The sequence below is a fragment of the Mesoplodon densirostris genome, chromosome X (genome assembly GCF_025265405.1).
Source record: "Mesoplodon densirostris isolate mMesDen1 chromosome X, mMesDen1 primary haplotype, whole genome shotgun sequence".
In the NCBI taxonomy this organism is placed as follows: Eukaryota; Metazoa; Chordata; class Mammalia; order Artiodactyla; family Ziphiidae; genus Mesoplodon; species Mesoplodon densirostris.
In genome coordinates this window covers 6,966,118-6,985,678 of record NC_082681.1, presented here as the reverse complement: position 1 = coordinate 6,985,678, position 19,561 = coordinate 6,966,118, and the positions used below count along the sequence as shown (strand labels likewise).

The 19,561-nt window shown below is 43.3% G+C and overlaps 1 protein-coding gene across 1 annotated transcript in view; it reads left to right on the top strand.

Moving 5' to 3' along the window:
• The window catches only part of AFF2 (ALF transcription elongation factor 2), a 504,061-nt gene that overhangs the window by 381,721 nt on the left and 102,779 nt on the right, over positions 1–19,561 (top strand). Inside the window, exon 8 of the mRNA XM_060086669.1 lies at positions 7,011–7,107. Within this exon, the coding sequence (XP_059942652.1) occupies positions 7,011–7,107 (97 nt within the window). The remainder of the gene's footprint in view (positions 1–7,010; positions 7,108–19,561) is intronic.

Here is a 19,561-nt window from a genome sequence, read left to right as displayed (position 1 = left end):
GTTTGTCATTTGCATGATAACTTGAGTTCCCACATTCAGAGAAAATTACATAACCCAGAGAAATATACCAAGAAAATGAAAATCAAATTCAAGATAATGCCCATGGAGCAGAAAATTGGTATTGTGCTGAATTTATGTGATCAATTCTAAGGAAGTCCAAGGATGAAGAGGTGACAGTCTGATACAAGTCAATAGTCATATACATCAAGGCTCACACTATTAACTTTGGCTTATGTATGCGATATAGATATAAATCCATATTTACCACATGTGCAGCTAGAAACAGGATATTTACTCTTTTATTTCCTACTGTTGCCTTGTCTGTACTCAGGACTCGAGCCAAACAGACTATTCGGCATTCCCTGAATCTCTGAGATAGATATTCTCTTTATTCCTATTGCACAGAGGAATAAACTGAGGTTCAGAGAGGTTAAGTAACTCACGTTCTCTAACTAAATCCTGGGCAATATCCATGGAGCCATAATTACCTCCAACAAATAAGACTTGACCAGATGATTGTTTTCGCACTACGTTCATCTAATCCCTGGGGTACCCCAGAGGTCGCCCAACCTGGCTGTGAGCAAAGCACCATGGCTTTAATCTTTAAGCATGGGTTTCTTATAAGATTTCACCTGGCAGGGGAGGATTCGTGTGTGTAGGAAAGTTTGAAAACCATTGGTTTACAGCAGGGGTCGGCAAACGTTTTTACGTAAAGGCTCAGATAGCAAATATTTCAGGCTTTTGGGGCCCTATGTTCTCTGTTATGGCTACAGAACTCGGCCATCGCAGCACAAGAGCACAGGCAATATGTACATGAATGGGTGTGGTATGTTCCAATTTGACTTTGTTAACGGATAAGGAAATTTGAATGCCATATAATTTTCATATCTCATGAAATATTCTTCTTCTTTTGATTTTTTCTCAACCATTTAAAAATGTGAAAACCAATCTTAACTCACAGGCAGTACAAGAACAGAGGGAAGGCTAGTTTGGACTGAAGGCCTCAGTTTGCCAAAACCTGGACTAGATGGTCCCTAAGGGAACTCTCAGTTCTCTTGTTCAGGAACCACAGTAAGCATATGAGATGCCCACTTTCTGAAACCCTGAGAACGCCATCAGCTACAGAAGATACTCCTTCTCTGGTCTGTATGCCCATGGCAGGGTGCATGATCTAGTTTGGACCCAGGCTGTGGGCCCACTGGGTGACACCAGGCTAGAGGTCCCACCTGATAGATCTTGGAGATTTATCTCCATAGAATATAGTCTGAATCTTCAAACTATTTGTCACTGCCTCAGCCCTCAGACTCGGAATTTCCAGGATCCCCAGTGGGGTGGTCATGGAATCTGACTTTTAAGTTAAAGCCTTGAGAAAATTAAATGCAGCTTCTCCCAAGAAAAGAGCCTGAACACCTTTACCTCAGGGAAACAGAATGAATACTTTGAAAAATATCACAGCCTCTTCCTCATCACCTGCCTTACTACCCACAAATGATTCAGTGCTGCAGAGACTACAAAGCACTAGGTAGGGAAATATAGAATTCCGTGAGTAATTCTAATCAGGTCCTGTTTCATTCCTCCCAGCCTACTTTATGAAGAGGAAGTGTCCTTTAAGGAGTCAATAGGACTAAGATACTATTCTAGAAAAGGGCCCACGGTAAGAGGCTGCCTGACAAGAAGGCTCAGGTCTTCAGGCATTCCCCAGACTCTCTGGGATGTCCAGCCCACCTCAGCTGTGTTATTCATTTGGAGCCAAAAGCAACAACAAAACACTTGATTGCTATCAGCTCTGAATACTTATGAGGACAATGGTAATTTAAGCTTGTCCTCTGAAAGCCCCAAAATAGTTGGGACAAAAGCTATGGTTCTCAAGTTTTGAGAGCCTAGAACCTGACTGGAACAGCCTCCTTCCCTCCCCTGCACGATGGAAATAGCAGCACTGGCTCTACCTCCCATCCCCATTCCACGTCCAGTCTCCCAGTGTGGCTTGTTGAGAACAGGGCTCAGGCCACGAGATGGAAGCTACAAGACAGCACAGGGCAACTCCTAACTGGCAGAACTCAAAACGATTAAAGCTACTGAACAGTAGAAACAAATGCCTAAAAGCATCAGACAAAGGCTGTGGCCGTACTTTGGGGGTGTAGTAGGTATCTGCACCTGGTGACGGGTGAGACAAGTAGCACTCTAGGCACTTCCAACGGTAAGAGCCGTAGTCCATCTGCGCATCAGCCGCCAACATGGCAGCTACTTCCACTGACACCTGGAAGCTGGAATCCAGCCCATAATAAGTAATGCACTTGATGGGCTGTCTGCCCAGAGGGCACCATTTTGAAATTCACAGAGAGGCACTGTGTAGGCTTGCAAGCCCGGAGAACCACTCAGGGTTTGGAAGGTTGCTTCTGAGCAAGGATTCCATATCAACTAACAGCCTACGAAGCCCAGTCTTACATACAAAGGTTAAAGTCACGTGTGTCTTGGAACAGCCTCCTGAGGGTGGCAGGCCCAAAGACAGTGCCCAAGGTGAGCACAGCATCCAGTGGGGGCCCTCCTTGGCCCCTTTCTCTGAATCTGCAGGTCGCTCCACAGCTATAAGGAGCAGGACGTCAGAGCCACTCTTTTTTTTTTTTAAACTCGCTTGAAACTGGGTGTTTCCTCTTGCAACTGGCCTTCAGATATACAGGGGATCTTAGGCACTCTGGGAGGGTCTCAGGAAACCCCAAACAGCCATCATGTGTTTAGAACATTCTAGAGAATAAATCCAAGCCCAGAAACTTTCCAAACTCCTTAAGGATCTCTGAACCTCTCCTCATCTGGTCAGGGGCTTCCAATGATGCCTGCTAGCTGGTGCCTCTGCCAGTCTTTGGGTCACCACCAGAGCTTTTTAAAAAAATTGTTCCAAACTCTACAGCACCATTGCTCAGGTAATAATAACAACAATAGCAATAATAACCAAGATGAAAGCAATAGCTACCTGTATTGACTCCTAGGCAATTTGTATAAACTTTCTTTTTCTAATCCTTCCAAAAATTCTCCAAAGTAGGTATTATTGTTACTGATTTTAACATGTGAGAAAATTGAGATTCAAAGAGTTTTATTAACTAGTTCAAGAGAGCAAACTCATTAGAAAATCCCGTATTTGAACTCAGGTCTGTCTGGCTCTCAAGCCCTTGCTCTGAGGTTCATGCTGCCACAACTAAAGTCTTCATTTCCATAGAACCTTCTGGAATAATGTTTCTAGCTCTCTATTTTTTCCTCTTCAAAATCACCCGAGCTTTCCACTCTGTGAAGTAGCAAGGTTTCTGGAGAGCAGATGTTACAGTTATAAGTAATATGGGGCCTGTCACACTGTAGTGTCCTAGGATGTCCCAGTGCCAAGAGCCCTCTGAGGCCACCAGGATCAGCTCGAGGCCCAGAGCCTTAGGAGCAGAGAAGCCCCTGAACATGGCTCTCCCTTCTCCTCCAAGCCCTCCCCAGTCTTCTTTTTGTTCATTCCATCTCATCTGCCCCAACTTTCGGTATTTGAGCTTTTCTAGGACCAGGACTTTGTTTGGTTGACACAGTTTTTATGGACTATTTTACTTCTTAATACTCAAGAAATGATAAGTCATAGTAAAAATAAAAACAGAGTTTTCACACAAAGGCAGACCTCGTGAACCACTAGATCCGGAACAGACATCTGAAGTCACTAAGGAGGGCTGCTTTGTTCTGTTTTCATCTAATTGAAAAGTGGAAGAACAGCAGTCATTGTTGTTGTTGACGACCACACGCGTAGGCAGACATTCACGTCAGCGTGGTCTGTTCACATTTGGGGCTGTCCAGTGTGTGCTGAATCTATGGAATTATAACCTCATGAAAAGAGATTACCATTTTTCTGCTGAGACCACCTCAACTTCAATGGGCATGAATGGTGCTGCTATAATAATTAAATCCCAAATCTTTCATAATCCTCCACTTTCCCTAGAGTAATGTTCAGCATTAGCTATGAATGGAAACGCAAACAAGTCCATGTAGATTCAATAATAAAGCTTAACAGGTCAGGGAAGGGGTGGAATGAAATGAATGCTTAACACCTCCAGAGAGAATGCATTAGTTTGCCTTCCCAGTGACTTCCTTGACTTGTGTTTGCCGGGACTTGAATCTATGCATCAGATTGTCCTTTATTAACAACCAGATCCATACCAAGCTTCTTGCATGGGAGATGTTTAATGCAATCACTGTACAGATTGGCTGCCTATTTCCAGAACTGTACATTGGAGGGTCTTTCATTTCCATATTAAGATCATACAGAGTTGATCGGAGAGTCAAATAAGTGCTGAGTTCCTGTCTCCGCGCTCTGGTTCTAACTGAAGGAGGGTAGGCTGAAGACCCTGAGCCCATTTGTGGATCCAGCTTTGAGACACTGACACATTTCCCGAGTCACCACAGCTTACCTTCAGGTTGCTTGGCAAACTATAATGAGAGGAACAAAATGTCACTAAGAGTTGGCTTGTGATTACTTGCTAACAGTATTAATGCTGTACATTATTTCTGACTGTGGTGATGTTTCTAAACTAATAAAAGATACCCTGCATTATTTTGCGTTTTTATAAAGCATTTCACATGCATTAATTCATGTTATGCTCACCACCACCACCATATGAAAAAGTTTAATTATTATCCCATTTAACGGATGGGGGACACAGATGAGGCGCAGAGACAGCAAATGACTTACCCAAGATATCAGAGTTTATGATTAGCCCACAATTGAACCCAAACATCTTGATCCCATGTCAATATGTTTTGTTTTGTGGGGGTTTTGTTGTTGCTGTTGATTTTATTTCATATTCTGTCCTTTGTAAGTTACATCCTCTAGGAATACATTATATACTCTCAAGTTCTGGCTGGAGATGGTCTGGGTTCCATGTTTGCCACCATGATTTCCAAGCTGTGTGACCATGAACAAGTTCCCTAACCTCCCTAGGCCTCAGTGTTTCCATCTGGAAAATGGGACTAATCATTATTATTACTATGGGAACTTCCTTCATAAGGTCCAAATCACGAATTACATGCTGCTGGTCAAATACTTAGCACCTTCCCTGACACAGAAATGGATCCTCTAAAGGGTAAGAATCATTTATCATTTATTTTGCTGAACACTTAGGTGTAAATTAACACTGTGTTCACACACACACATACACGTACACACACAGAAAATGAAGTCCAGCATAGGTTGTTTTTAAATGTTTGAGTTCTAAGCTTGTGAGAATGATACTGTCTTCATGTAGCACAATGTGCTGTAAAGAATTATTTGTTCAGAGTTATAAGCCTGCAGCTGCAAAAGCAATGCCAAGATACATTTTGTCTCCTCTAAGATCTTCTAAACATCCATTAGTCTCTTGAAGGACAGTCATAAATCCTGCAAATTTCGTTTATCTGAAACCAACTCTAACAACTGTCCTTCCCACCAATCATCCTTTATATCCGTCTTCGGGTTTCAGACCTTAGTGAACACATCCTGGTCTTATGTGGCTGAGCATGAAAGTGGAGGAGCTGGGCTTTCTTTGGAGGGTTTCTGGAACCCACTCTGACCTGAAGCTCTTTCTAACATTTGGACATAACCTCTGACATAACACGCTCCCCTATTTATCAAATTAGAAGCTGCCTTTCACTTTCCAGCTTCCCTTCTGGAAATAACACATAGGTGGGAATCAGGAGGTGGGAGTTTTAGGACGTGCTCTAGCTGTGTGACCTTGAGCAAAGCACTTGGCCTCTCGGAACCTTTCTTTGCTTGTCTGCAAAATTAGGCTGGTGGACTGTATCGTTTCTGGGAAGACGCTATGTGGAAGGCAGAGGTAGATAAGTTACCGCGCCTGTGCACGTGGGAACTGGGGGCTGGGGGCGGTGCTCGGGGGCCAGCCGGAGCTGGCATCAGCCGGAGCTGGGGTGGGGAGAGGGAAGAGGGATTCTTCCTCAAAAGCTTTTGTGGCGGAGGTGGGATCTGACTGAGCCATGGAGGAAAAAATAGGACTTCCAGATTTGAAGAAAGGACTTCTAGCCTTGGAGCTGAGCCTGACACAGAGTCTGGAAGCAAGAAAGAGCAAAGCATGCTCAGAAACTAGTAATCAGTCCAGAGAGGCTGGGGATGAGGTCTAAACCTGCGTTTAAGAAATAAAAAATATTGACACCAGTTGGTCTTTGAAAGGAGTGTAACTGGAATTTTAAGGAAATAAGTCACTCTTCCTGCTGTAGCTCAGATTTGGAGCTGGAGAGCGGGTGGCACTGGAATTAATATCCCTATAGAAACAGAAAGCTCTGTGTGCTCGGTAAACAATTTTGAAAGTGCTAGTTCATCACCCAAATTCAGACCACTCGTATTTTTCAGGTACCTTGCCTTAGGAGAGAAAGATTTCTTATCCACATCATGGGCTTATGTCTCTGGGATCAAATTTTACGGGAAGAGATGGGTCATATATCAAAAGGTTAATGACTAGCCATTTCTCGCCCAGCTATTTTGTGGCCACCGAGCTGCCACTGTTTAGAAGGCATGGAAAGGCAGTGGAGATTCACTGGGGCTTTTGCTTCTGCCATCCGGAGAGCCCCCGCAGGCCTTGACGTCAGCCTCTAGAGCTAGGGGCTGCCGTCGTGACCCTATTCTTTCATGGGAGACTTGGAGCATCTTTTCCTGTAGAGATCCAGCGGCACGTTCCACCTCCACAGTGATTGATCTGTACATTTATTACACTTTCAGTAGTAAAAATATATAGACTCCAGTCATCTCTGGAGATGCTGAAATAGTGCTTTTTCCCCCCTTGATTTAGGGGAAGGTAGAGAGGCAGGATGTGTGCCGAGTCTGACAGAAATATAAGAGCTCAAATATCTAATTAGCTGAAAGAATCTTGGTTCCCTCTGCACCTTTGACAGAATTGCAGCTGTCAGATTGGAGCTCCAATACTTTATCCTCGTCCCAAGATGTATCTGAGGATGATTTAGAAAAGACGCTTTTTAACGTCAATGCCACTCGGCTTTTTTTGTAGGACACTTGAAGACGACCTGAAGCTGAGCAGTGATGAAGACGACCTTGAGCCCGTGAAGACCTTGACCACTCAGTGCACTGCCACTGAGCTCTACCAGGTAGGAACAGTTTAGGGCTCGGTTTGGGACCCACGGGGACGGAGCTAAAGGAACTGGAATGGTTTTGCCATCCAGAAGCCTACCCGCTTCATCTGTGAACTTTGGAGAGAGGGAAAGGAGCAAGGGCAGGCATAGTGCTCTGGAACAGGTCGAATTAGCTCACACTTTCACGTCTTTCCCTCTCCTGGACTAAGTATGGTCTTGAGTGCGGTGTAACTTTCCTGTAGTGACTCCACCATGAGGCCTAGCCCCCCCACTCATTCATTCATTCCTTAGGGTATAAACATGACTGCTCCGTTCACCTTTCCCAGGGGTGACACTTCAGGACACAGCTGACAATCAGTGCCCAGCAGCTTGTGGCTCACGTGAACCTTCAGGCAAAAGGCATTTGGCAAAAACTTGCTGCTGCCCTGTTTCCTTCCATTCTGCATCACAAGTATTTACAGTACTTACCACCAAATTAGGTGGCAGGAATGTGTGTTTTTAGCATTTCCAATGAGCCTGCACATCTTGATTTGAAAAAGCCAGGTATCATGTATGAATCATGAGAATGGCAGTGTAGGGTGTGATATCAGTGATGCTGATGTGTCTTCTTTGGGACAGAAAACTGTCTCACATGTGGGGTCCTCCTGGGTGTGCTGAGAGCCTCAAATAAGGAACACAGAAGGATCGCCTTTTTAAATTTTTTTATTTTTATTTTTTTTACATCTTTATTGGAGTATAATTGCTTTACAATGGTGTGTTAGTTTCTGCTCTATAACAAAGTGAATCAGACATACATATACATACATCCCCATATCTCCTCCCTCTTGCATCTCCCTCCCTCCCACCCTCCCTATCCCACCCCTCCAGGCTGTCACAAAGCACCGAGCTGATCTCCCTGTGCCATGTGGCTGCTTCCCACTAGCTATCTATTTTACGTTTGGTAGTGTGTATATGTCCATGCCACTCTCTCACTTTGTCACAGCTTACCCTTCCCCCTCCCTGTATTCTCAAGTCCATTCTCTAGTAGGTCTGTGTCTTTATTCCTGTCTTACCCCTAGGTTCTTCATGACATTTTTTTCTTAAATTCCATATATATGTGTTAGCATACGGTATTTGTCTTTCTCTTTCTGACTTACTTCACTCTGTATGACAGACTCTAGGTCCATCCACCTCATTACAAATAGCTCAATTTCGTTTCTTTTTATGGCTGAGTATTATTCCATTGTATATATGTGCCACATCATCTTTTTTTTAAAGCCAATACCGGACCATGTTCTTTCTACCATGAAATCTAAGTTATAAAACTGAAACCAGGGTGTTTCAAGGAATGCTCATGCACTAGTGTTTCAAGATAGTTAACAAATACAGAATTCCTTATTCACTAAATATTTTCTGAGGAGCCTGCAAAGAAAAAATCTTAGGGAAAACTCTTCAAGGCTTATCTACTCCATTTTCATCTACAGTTGTTGACCGCACGAGAACTCCTACCATTCCGCGTAACTTTAAAATTGAGTACTTCTTCAATGTTATGTAGCCAAAACTTCCCTCTCCCTTACTTTCTCTGCTTTATTCTGCTTGCGTTTTGGATAATATGTAAAAATTGCATCTTTGCAACTTTGGTACTTTATCAAGAACAAACACAGTCACCTCCCAGGGTGCTTGTGGTACGTTTACTGAATGCAAGCAATCCCTTTCCTACCTGGGTCATGGACTCCAGAGCAAATGTAAAATGCACACTTAAATTCACGTGTCTGCCATTCCTGTTTTCTGCATTTAATATGCCAGTGACAAAAACATTATAATGGGGCTTCCCTTGTGGCGCAGTGGTTGAGAGTCCACCTGCCGATGCAGGGGACACGGATTCGTGCCCCTGTCCGGGAGGATCCCACATACCACGGAGCGGCTGGGCCCGTCAGCCATGGCCGCTGAGCCTGCGCGTCCGGAGACTGTGCTCTGCAACGGGAGAGGCCACAACAGTGAGAGGCCCGCGTACCGCAAAAAAAAAAAAAAAAAAAAGGACATTATAATGGTAAATAACCCCTCCCCCCCAGTCCTAGGTCATTGATTTTGACAGATGCAAGATGACATTTTAATGAAAATGCTTCAAGCAAGTCATCAACAGTAAGTGAAGGTAGAGTTTGCATGTTGACGTCTTCTCTATGTGATTACACAAGTGCAGTCTCCTTTTTTGGCTTCTCGAGTTGTTAATTTCTGTATTTACCTGAAAAAGTGGCATCAGGTCACTGGCCTGAATCATCTGGGGTTTTAGGATGTATGCGGTGACCGTGTCAATGCCGAGGCCCTCAGGTAATCCCGGTCGGTGAGTGGGAAGCTCTCTGTGGCCCGCTGCCCTTAGCCTGCCATGCCTTCCCCACAGAGCTTCTCATTTGAAGGGGAGGTTGAACTGGGATATCTGAGGTAAGGCAAAATGACAGCTTACTCCCCCCTAGCTGGGTCCAGGGAGCAAGGTTATAAACATTCGCAAATGAGCCCTCGAGTTCGAGGACTAGTTACAAAGCCCAAAGGCTAAAGGCCAGGAGAGAATGCTTTTGCAGTAGCACAAGCCACAGTGACAGCAAGTTTTGGTGAGTTCTGGCTTTCTGAGGCCCAGTATTCTTTTTCAAATACGTGTGGATTGACATCATTTTCCTTTTTTTGTTGTTGTGGTGGTAAAATCCACATAACATAAAATTCACCATTTTAAAGTCTACAATTCAGTGGCATTTAGTCCATTCACAAGGTTGCGGATCCAACACCAGTTCCAGAATATTTTCATCACCCCAAAAGGAAATCGTACATTAAGCAGTTACTCCCCAGCCCTTGACAACCACTAATCTACTTTCTGTCTCTATGGATTTGCCTTTTTCGTTTGAATGAAATCATACAATATTGTGACCTTTTGTGTCTGGCTTCTTTCACTTAGCATCATGTTTTTTAGGTGCATCCATCTTGTAGCCTGGATCAGTACTGCATTCCTTTTTTATGGCTAAATACTATTCTGTCACATGGATATATACTGCCTTTTGTTCATCCATTCATCAGTTGATGGACATTTGGGTCCACCTTTTGGCTTTGCAAATAGAGTTCCTATGAGCCTTTGTGTATACAGTATATATTTTTGTTGAACACCTGTTTTCAGTTCTTTTGCATTGAATCTTTTAATTTTTTCCAGTTCTTTTGATTCTTCCCCCTAGAAGTGGAATGGTTGAGTCCTATGGTAATTTATGTTTAACTTACTGAGGAACCACCAAAATCCTTTTCTTTTCAGGTGAGATAACATGGTGCCACATAGGTCATATGGTACTATTCTCTCATCTTGTAATTGGGACCATCATATCTCCAGCCACATCTATTTGTGGCAGGATGATTGGAGGGAAAAGCGTCCGAACAAATGCATTGGTACAATAAATGATGTGTCCAAGGGACCAGATCACACCATTGGTTTGAGCCGTCATTATACTTAGAAATGTTCTCAGAACCTGGTAGCTACATTCAGGCACATGTGGTTCAATAAAAAAGCCATTAGCTTTCTGGAGACATCCTCAGATCATCTCATGCATAATCGTTGAACCCAAATTGCCCAGATTTGGTGAGTACACACCAATCTTTCCCCCAAAGCTCTTAAGACCTAATGCTATGGTTTACAACATAAAGAATCCCAAGAGAATGCATTGCAAATGCAACTATGAAAATGAAACACGGGGTCGAGATGTGTCAGTTTCTAATTTGACATTTCAGTCCCAAGTCTCTTGCAATCAGAACACCCTCCCCTCTCCCTGCCCCACCACGAGCACCCCCGACGGCAGTATTGGCCATACTGAGCCGGTCCTGTGCACAGACACAAATAGAACAATTAGGATGTGTTTAAATGCTAAGTATTATTCCTGCAAATGGGAAAATACAGGAGGAAGCCTGAAGGGGAGAAGCGTAATATACAAACTAAAGATGCCAAACGGTCGGCCATAGAGAGTCGGGGATGTAAAGTATATTTTTAACCAGATATTTTACCTTCTGGTGACTCTTTAATGTCAGAGATGCACAATCACATATGCACATAGTTTCAGTGGAAAAGCCATGGTGATTTTACCCTGAAAATATTTGTTAAAAGTTTGCGTGCTCTCTCCGCATTCCCCATTGCGTTTTGCTCCCTCGGTTGGGACTATTTGGGAAGCAGCTGTGTCCATGTGGTTTGGACATCAGTAGTGTGGCAGTACTGGCGCCATGGAGGAGAGTGAGCGAGAGAGCATAGGTGTGTAGTCGAATGGGTTTGAATCCTGGCTCTGTCACTTGTTGGTTGACCTTGGGCTGAAGACCTAAGTATCTGTAAAACGGGGGTAACAGAGGTAGCAATAGCACCTACTTCATTGGGTCATAGTGAGGATTCAGTGATTAAGTGAATGAATACAGGCCAAATCATTTGACACTATGGTTAGCACATAGTAAGTACTCACTACTTTACATCATCACCATCATCAAGATCATCATCATCATCGTTACTACTACTAGGAACAATCTAAAATGCCTCATATTTGAGAGACTAGATCCATTACTTTCCCTTTTCTTGTAAGGTATGGGATGTTAAAGAGAGCTGCTAAATTAACTACCTGGTAAACAGCCAGTATGTGGCAAACTTGAATGAAAAGATTCTGTCTTGTCCTAACATGTATTAGCTGTGTGCACCTAGGCATGAGGAACTCTAAGTGTAGTCATTGAGTGCATATGGCTTTTGCAAACTTATGGTTACCAAAGGGGATGGGGAGGGATAAATTAGGAGTTTGGGATTAACAGATACACGCTACTATGTATAAAATAGATAAACAACAAGGACCTACTGTAACTCTACTCAATATCTTGTAATAACCTATCATGGAAAAGAATCTAGAAAACAATATATGTAAGTATAATTGAATCACTTTGCTGTACACCTGAAACTAATACAAACTGTAAATGAACTATACTTCAGATTTTTAAAATGGTTTAAAAAGAGCATGGTTTTTGGACTAGAAAAGCCTGGACTTCAATCCCAGCTCTGTCACGTAATAGCTGCATGACATCGGGCAAGTCACCTAACATCTCAAAAGTCTCAGATCTCTCACCAGTACACTAGAATAAACCACTGTCGCCTAACTCATTGGAGTATTATGAGGACGAGACGAAGATCGTGTATAAGAAAATGCTTTGAAAACCACAAACGCTACGCAGATCGGAGGTTGTTCTTCCTTATGGCCCTTTTAAACATTAACTGGAAGCCCCCTCTTTGGGGTCCATTGGTAAATAGATCTTGCCCTTCATTTTGGCCTTGGTGCCCAGAGGGATCTGCTAGGAACTGGGTTGAATGTCCTAACTGCACCCAAAAGACATCCATTGGGTATGAATGACGTTCCTCCCCTCTGAGCTCTGACAAGTTTTAACCTAGACATCCCAGGAAGAAAGGCCAGGTTGCCAATGACACTGCACCAAGTCCTCCAGGAAAATTATGTGTCTCTGAAAAAGAGTTTTTCTTCAAAGGACTGACATGGGTGGAGAGCTGAGTCATACCTTCAGATCACAGTTCTTATTTCTCTTTCTGAGTTCTCACTGGGCCCTGGAGAAAGGCTATAAGGGTCTGCTGTGACACTCTACTCTCACCTTGGTTTTCTCTCAGGAACTTCCCCTGAATGGAAAATAAATAATTACTTAAAGTTGACATCGGACATTGGAATGTTCCAGAACAGTGTTTGAATTGGATGCAGTGTTTTGAACTTAGTCTGCATGAACATACGAGTTGCAGTATGTTCTGTTTTGTTTTTGAAGTCAGCTATCAATAACAGGGTTGGATGTAGAGCAAAGTGATTCAGTTATACACACACACACACACACACACACACATTCTTTTTTGTAAATGAACTATATTTCAATAAAAATTTAAAACAATAACATGGTTGGGATATGGGGGGCTCCATGATGTCCATTAGCCAGCTGACTGCATTTTCCTTCTCAGCTGCCACTCTTGGCATCATAAATATGAAACCCAACCCTGGCCTTCTCCATACAACAGTTACTGAATTGCCATTTTCAAGCCAGTCATGCACAGCAGGCAGTGATGCTGTGATGAGTCCCCTGGGGTTTGGCTTGAGCACAGCACGATCCAGTAGGACAGGCTTCCTGCATGTGCATCGGTGTGGGGTTCTCTGCACACCCTCTCCCCTCATACCACTGAACCTTCAGTTTTCCTTTTGGTCCATTTTTCTTCTTATGTTTCTCGGGATTAAAAGAACTCCTGAAAATGAGGGGTTAAACCTGGAATCAATTCTCATTTACAACTGAGAAGCAGTTATTGATGCTGTGTTTGCAGTTCAGTGAAAGATCTAAAGATATAGACCTGGTGCTTCTCTTTCAATATGAGTAGCCTAGTCAGTCACAAATGTTTTTTTAACAAAGAAATTGTATTGACAGGTTTATTAAAATTGCCATTTTTGAAGTTTTAACCTATCCACAATTTGACCTATTCCAAAGGCTTCTAGAATGTGTGGTGGCCCAACTCCAGAGCCCCCTCCAGTACATATTCATAGAGCCAGGTAAACATCTTCTTGATGTTTCCTTGCATGTTATCCTGATGTTTGATTTACGCAGCTTGAAGCATGTAATGTCTGTTATGCTCTGGCAGCAGGATGGTCTGTGATGCCTGGGTTTTGAAGCTGGGTTAGATCTGGGCACGGCCCTCCCATGCCCTAATCATCTCGGCCTGGCTTTAGCAGCGTCAGACTTTAGCATTATAAAGGCCATAAAAGAAATAGGTATTGTTAGAAATGACCTTTAGGGAATTCTAATATTAATACCATCTTATGATTAATGTGAATGAAACTGAAACCTTAGGTGACTTCATTTAGCCCAGTTAGAAATTCCGAAAACGGGCACTATGGCTGGAAATGTTCAATTAGTGACCAGGCTCAGCTAAAGGACTCTATAGATAAAGCTTGGAGTTGTGTGATGGTGCTTTAAAAACAGAGCTGAACAATTTCAATTTGCTTTGAGCACAAAGACATTCTAATGAGTTGTGTCTGGACACATTATCGTAAGTAGCTCCGATGTACCCAATTTTATTTAACCCAGTCTTCTTTCTTTTTCTGCCAAGGGATTGCCCTTAGCAATGTGGTACTTAATTCAAAGCATGTTACTGGGTACGTGTGGACTTTTCAACTAGACGCTAGTAGCAGAGCTGCACCTCAAGCCTGTGAACATTTACAGAAAAATATTGTCTTCGAGCTCTTTTCCTCCACTTCATAATTTTACTTTTTGTCTGAAGATCACTAATTACCTCACACATGAAACAGCTTGCTTTTAATCCAGGTTCTTGATTTGGTTTTTATACTTGATTCATTTTTGTTTATTTGTTTTTGTTCTTATTGTGGGACAAGCTCACTGGCTAGGTTGTTATCTGATCATTGCATAGGAAGTGAATTACACGGTAGCAGAAAATCTGAACATTCTGGCAGCTTTGGGATGTGTTCCTTGTACCTGGGATGCATACTGAACTTTCCAAACCTAGTGGCTAAGTGAAATTCAAGCCCACTTTTCTGTTTAAAGTTTGCTAATGAAAAGGGGGGCAATACATTTTACTGCTGCTCTCAGCTGGCCCCTGATGCACTGCAGTGAATTCATTCGTTGTGACAACAGATACTTTTCCCTGCTGTAATGCTTCGTATTTTTTGGCCACAGTTCTTCTCTCATCACGCTGAACAAGTTGTCGCCTCCCCAAGGTTTCTCTACATTTCCATTTACTTTGTTATCAGCAGAAAGGCTGGGGAAGGCCTCTTCCATAATGATATCAAAATAGCACCCACAGCAAGAGAGGTCAGCCCGTCAGGGCTATAAAAAAAGCGGGTGGATTAGGATGAAACCGGGTGCAAAATAACTTTGATAGAGTCTTTTAATGTAAACAGTTTATCTGTCATTGCCTTTCATTGAAATGCCCCACAAAATGATGGCGTTTGGGCTGTGAAGGCTGCAGAAGGTAGCAGAATAAAATCTGTACGGATATTTTAATTTATTCATTAAAGACAGGAAAGTAAATAGGATAACATATAAGGTTAATAGGATAACATTGGCCTTCATATTCCCAAGATTGTGTTTTCCATTTGGCTGTATTAGCATAGAGACTAGATTATAAGAAATTGCTTAGGGCTTGTATGATGTGATTTTTAATATGCTCCAGGCAAGTCTATGACTGTTTAGAAACCTGCTTGCTGAATTTTTTCATTGTAATTAGGTCTTCTTTTAGTGCCAAATATTTTGACTCGTAATCTCCATAGATTGCCTTTTTATTGTAATCTTCATAAAATGCTTTGAGCACACAGATGCAGAGGAGCACAACGTCTGCACACGTGTCATGTCCGTCACTGCTGATGACCAGATACTAACATCCACTACCACTTAGGAAGTGTCCATCTATGAGCATTTCCATCGCAAACCCAATGGCTGTTTTGCTTAGCGTAACACTTTCTCATCATGGCCTTAAATCACACATTGGCGAGGATGTGCTGCTTGCCCCAAGGTCCAAGTGGACACAAAAATGTGTACAATTTGTTCTTTCAGAAACGATAACTCTCCAGTAGGACAGGGATGACCACAGCCTTTTGTCTACAGAGAGCACACGGCACATATCTGGCGCTGTACAGAGGGTGGTAGGGGGAGTAGCAGCCACCTCTGGGAAGCAGGGAATCATTAAGTCAATTGGAATCAAAGTGCTGGAAAGAACAGGTGTCACCATGTTACCCTTGTCACTACCTCTGGGCTGCAGGAAATGGCTGGCCAGCATCGTTCCTCTCGCCCCTCTCATCCCCACTCTTTCTTTGGTCCAAGCTTGCTCTTTTCCTTAAGCCCCTTCATTGCCCCAGTTTCGGTCCCAAATCCATGGCTGCAGCCTGGAGGGTTCTGGCTTAGTCATCAGCTAACAACCCCCAGGCAGTGTACCACGTGTACCTAAGTTTATTGGAGGTGTCCACGTTTTGAGTTCAATCAGGGTTCTAGCATCTGTTAGAGCAGTACGAATGTCTCCAGTAATAAAAACTCTTTGCCAAACTGAAAATGTAAGATTTTGAAATTTAGATGCTGGCTTGGAAAAATGTTCTGGGGCTTTGGTTTAGGGCCTAGGAATGCTTTATTCTGTTCCCCAAATATCTGCCATCTGCTGGAAAATCTATCAGGTAGGCTACAGACACCCAGGAATCTTGTCATGAATGGAAAGCAGAATCTGTCTTCTTCTTAAGCAGATGTATTTATTTATTTCTATTTATTTAGCAAGAGCAAAGAGCAGAAGCATTGTAAGCACACAGAACAGGTATCCAAATTTGAGATTAGCTAGCAATCCTAGGTTAAAGATTCAAAATTCAAGTGGGTGGGCAGATAAAAGCAGCAGACCTTTCCAAAGCATATGGCATGGCATAACGCACGTATCATGAAGTATCTCATAGGAGTCTTTGGAACATTAGATATAAACATTTATAAACTTGCTCATAGATCTTATTTCTTGCTAATGGAGCTTGACTCCACAATGGAGGTTCCATATTTATCCATGAATCGTATATGTATATATATTATGTGTGTGTGTGTGTGTATATATATATATATATATATATATATATATGCTGAAATACTTGTGTGTGTATTAAAACATAGACTACCAGACCTTAAAATGACCACAGAGAGTCTTTACTCCAGCTGCCTAATTTTGCCAACAAGGACACCGAGGCACAGAGAAGTCAGTTGTATTGTGAAATAACAGAGAATATACACATTGGTCTCTGCCCCTGGTTCCCAGCACAGAGCTCCTAAATCCTCCATAATTTCCTAAGTCATAAGAGCATTAGGAGCATCTTTTGTTCTAGTATTTGGTCTCTGACCCTGGTTCCTGACCCAGGGTCCTACATCCCCTGGAATTTCCTGGGTGATAGGAGTGTCTTTTGTTCTAATGAGGTGACTCTTGGTAGGCTCCTGGATGTGGGCCAGCTGGCCACCAGAAAGACCAAGCCATGAGTGGAAGCTTGGCATTCCCAAGCCCACCCTCCCATTCTTTACGGAGAATGTATGGGGTTCGTGGAGCTTCCGGGGGGGGGTTATTGGAACCTCTGATGTATAAGCCGATTAATCAGAAGCATAGGTGACAACTTGGGCTTGAGACTGGCATCTGAAGTGGGCAGAGGCAGTCCTGTGGGACGGAGCCCTTAACCAGTGGGATGTGATGCTCTCTCCAGGTAGACAGTGTCAGAATTGAGTTAAATAGCGGGACACCTAGCTGGCGTTGCAGAACTTTGCCTGGTGTGGGAAAACCCCACACACATCTGGTGTCAGAGTGTTGTGAGTGTAGTCATAGTGTGAGAATAAAGGAGAAACGAGGGGAGTGTTGTGAGTGTAGTCGTAGTGTGAGAATAAAGGAGAAACGAGGGTGGAAGGATTACTGGGTTTTCTAATACAGATTGATGATAAAAATGGTTGTAGCATCCTTGGCCAGAGTATAATATGCTCTAAAGGGACAGAAAGCCTGAACACACTAGTATGCTAGTACTGAAGGTATATCATCAGTACTCGCTCCCATGTAGGTTTTGGCATACTTATATTATCGGGTACCTACTATGCACTAAGAATACGCTTCTCATTCTCCTGGTCACACATAGTAGAGAGAGAGCCTCTATTAGGTATTTATCATCTCCCAGCAAAGGACACATGTCATTCTGTGAGGGGTGCCTCCCTAGTATCAGGGGCAAGAGGGCTCGGATTGGCTGGGGGAAAGAAAATTGAATTTTCAAATCCACAAACCCCAGGGCAACAGAATAACTGAGTGCCACTTACCTTGGCCCTTCTAATGGGCAGAATAAATAAGCCAATGCTGAGCTGCTCTGCCTCGTGTCTCCATATTCACTCCACTTAGAGAATGATTAGTGTCGACAGATGAGTCTTAGGAGTGAAACGTGCTTCTTCACCAAAGACAGTTCATTTTCATTAAGTTACAATACATCAAAACCTTAGTTATAAACAAAATCACCAGTTGACAAATGCATCTTGCTAAAGGGTTTTGTATCCAGCAAAAGAGTCAGCCTAGAGGGAGCAAGCCTTACTGGAATGCAGGCACTTCTGAATCCTGTTATCCCATCATCTTGGGGCCAGACCCTCAGAGAACTCCTACACATGCAGGGACAAGTAGGACCCGCTACGAGGCCTGTGTTCAACTGGCCTTGGCAGGGTCTTGAGTGGCAGGTTGGGTGAAGTTGATCAGGAATTCGATGACCCTGGGGAAGCTATGGAGGATTCATGATCAAAGGGAGCATAAAATGGGGGGTAACACTGGAGAGACCAGCGGCCCAAAGGAGAGGCAGTGGCTGTGGTCCCAGTGACAAGTAGTAAGTCTCCAGCAGGACCATAGCTGCAGGAAAAGTGAGGAGGGCACAAGCTTCTGCCGGAAAGCACTATGGAAATGTACCCTGTCTGGACCGCTCTGTACTCCCTCCTCGTTGGGGCATGAATTCGAGCCTCGTGGGCAGTTGCAGGATGGATCCAGATGCACACGGTCCTGGAGCCTAGCTCTTCCTCCAGAGGCCTCTTCTCTTCTCTTCACAGAGCTGGGGACCCACCGGCACTCTCTCATGCCCGGAGCAGTGCTCAGGCCTCTCAGACTCCACAATCAGCCCCGATTCTTTTACCCAGCCCATGTTTATGAAGTGACTATCAGGTGCCGGACACCTGGAACAGATTTCCTCCAATCTCTGCCTGTCAAAATTTTAATCCTGCCCCCATGGTGTCTAGCACAGGCCTACATCGTGTATGCATTGAAAAACAATGAATTAAATTAAAATCGGAGAAGCCCAATGCTCTAAAGCTAGGGAAGATGTTTTTGCTTCTTTCAGGTTCAAGATTCAAATACAGGATGTTTCCATGTTCCCTCCTGGGCACTCATCCAGAGGATTAAATATAGTGGGGAGTGTCTTCCTAGAGATTGTCATCCCTGGCTGTAAAGTCGGAAATCCAGGCAGGCATCCAGGTGTTGCAAAATGCTGAGTGACATTTTCTCCTGTTAAGCTGCAATCCTGGGTGTGTGTGCGTGCTGCCAGCTGATACCTCAGCCCATAGGATATAATATAAGCCTCTTGATGTTTTACTCATCCCGGTGAAATCTTTTTAAATGCTGCAATTAAGCAATTCATTTTTATATTTGTGCAAGTTCTCTCAGGATATGTCTCTTTAATTGATTTAACCAATTCGGTAGGTATTGATTTTCGACCATCTGAATACCCTAATGATGAGTTCATTTGTTAATAGAGGAGCTTCTCTTCTGAACTTAGCAATCAATGCAGTTTACCAGTACATGCCACTAAATGAAGGTATGGCTGTGTCTCACAGAGTTGCCCCATGAAAAATTAAATGTAAAACATAGAAATACAAAACCAGTGCAATCAATTGCTCTTCTGTCTTCTTTCCATAATGCACAGTATCCAGT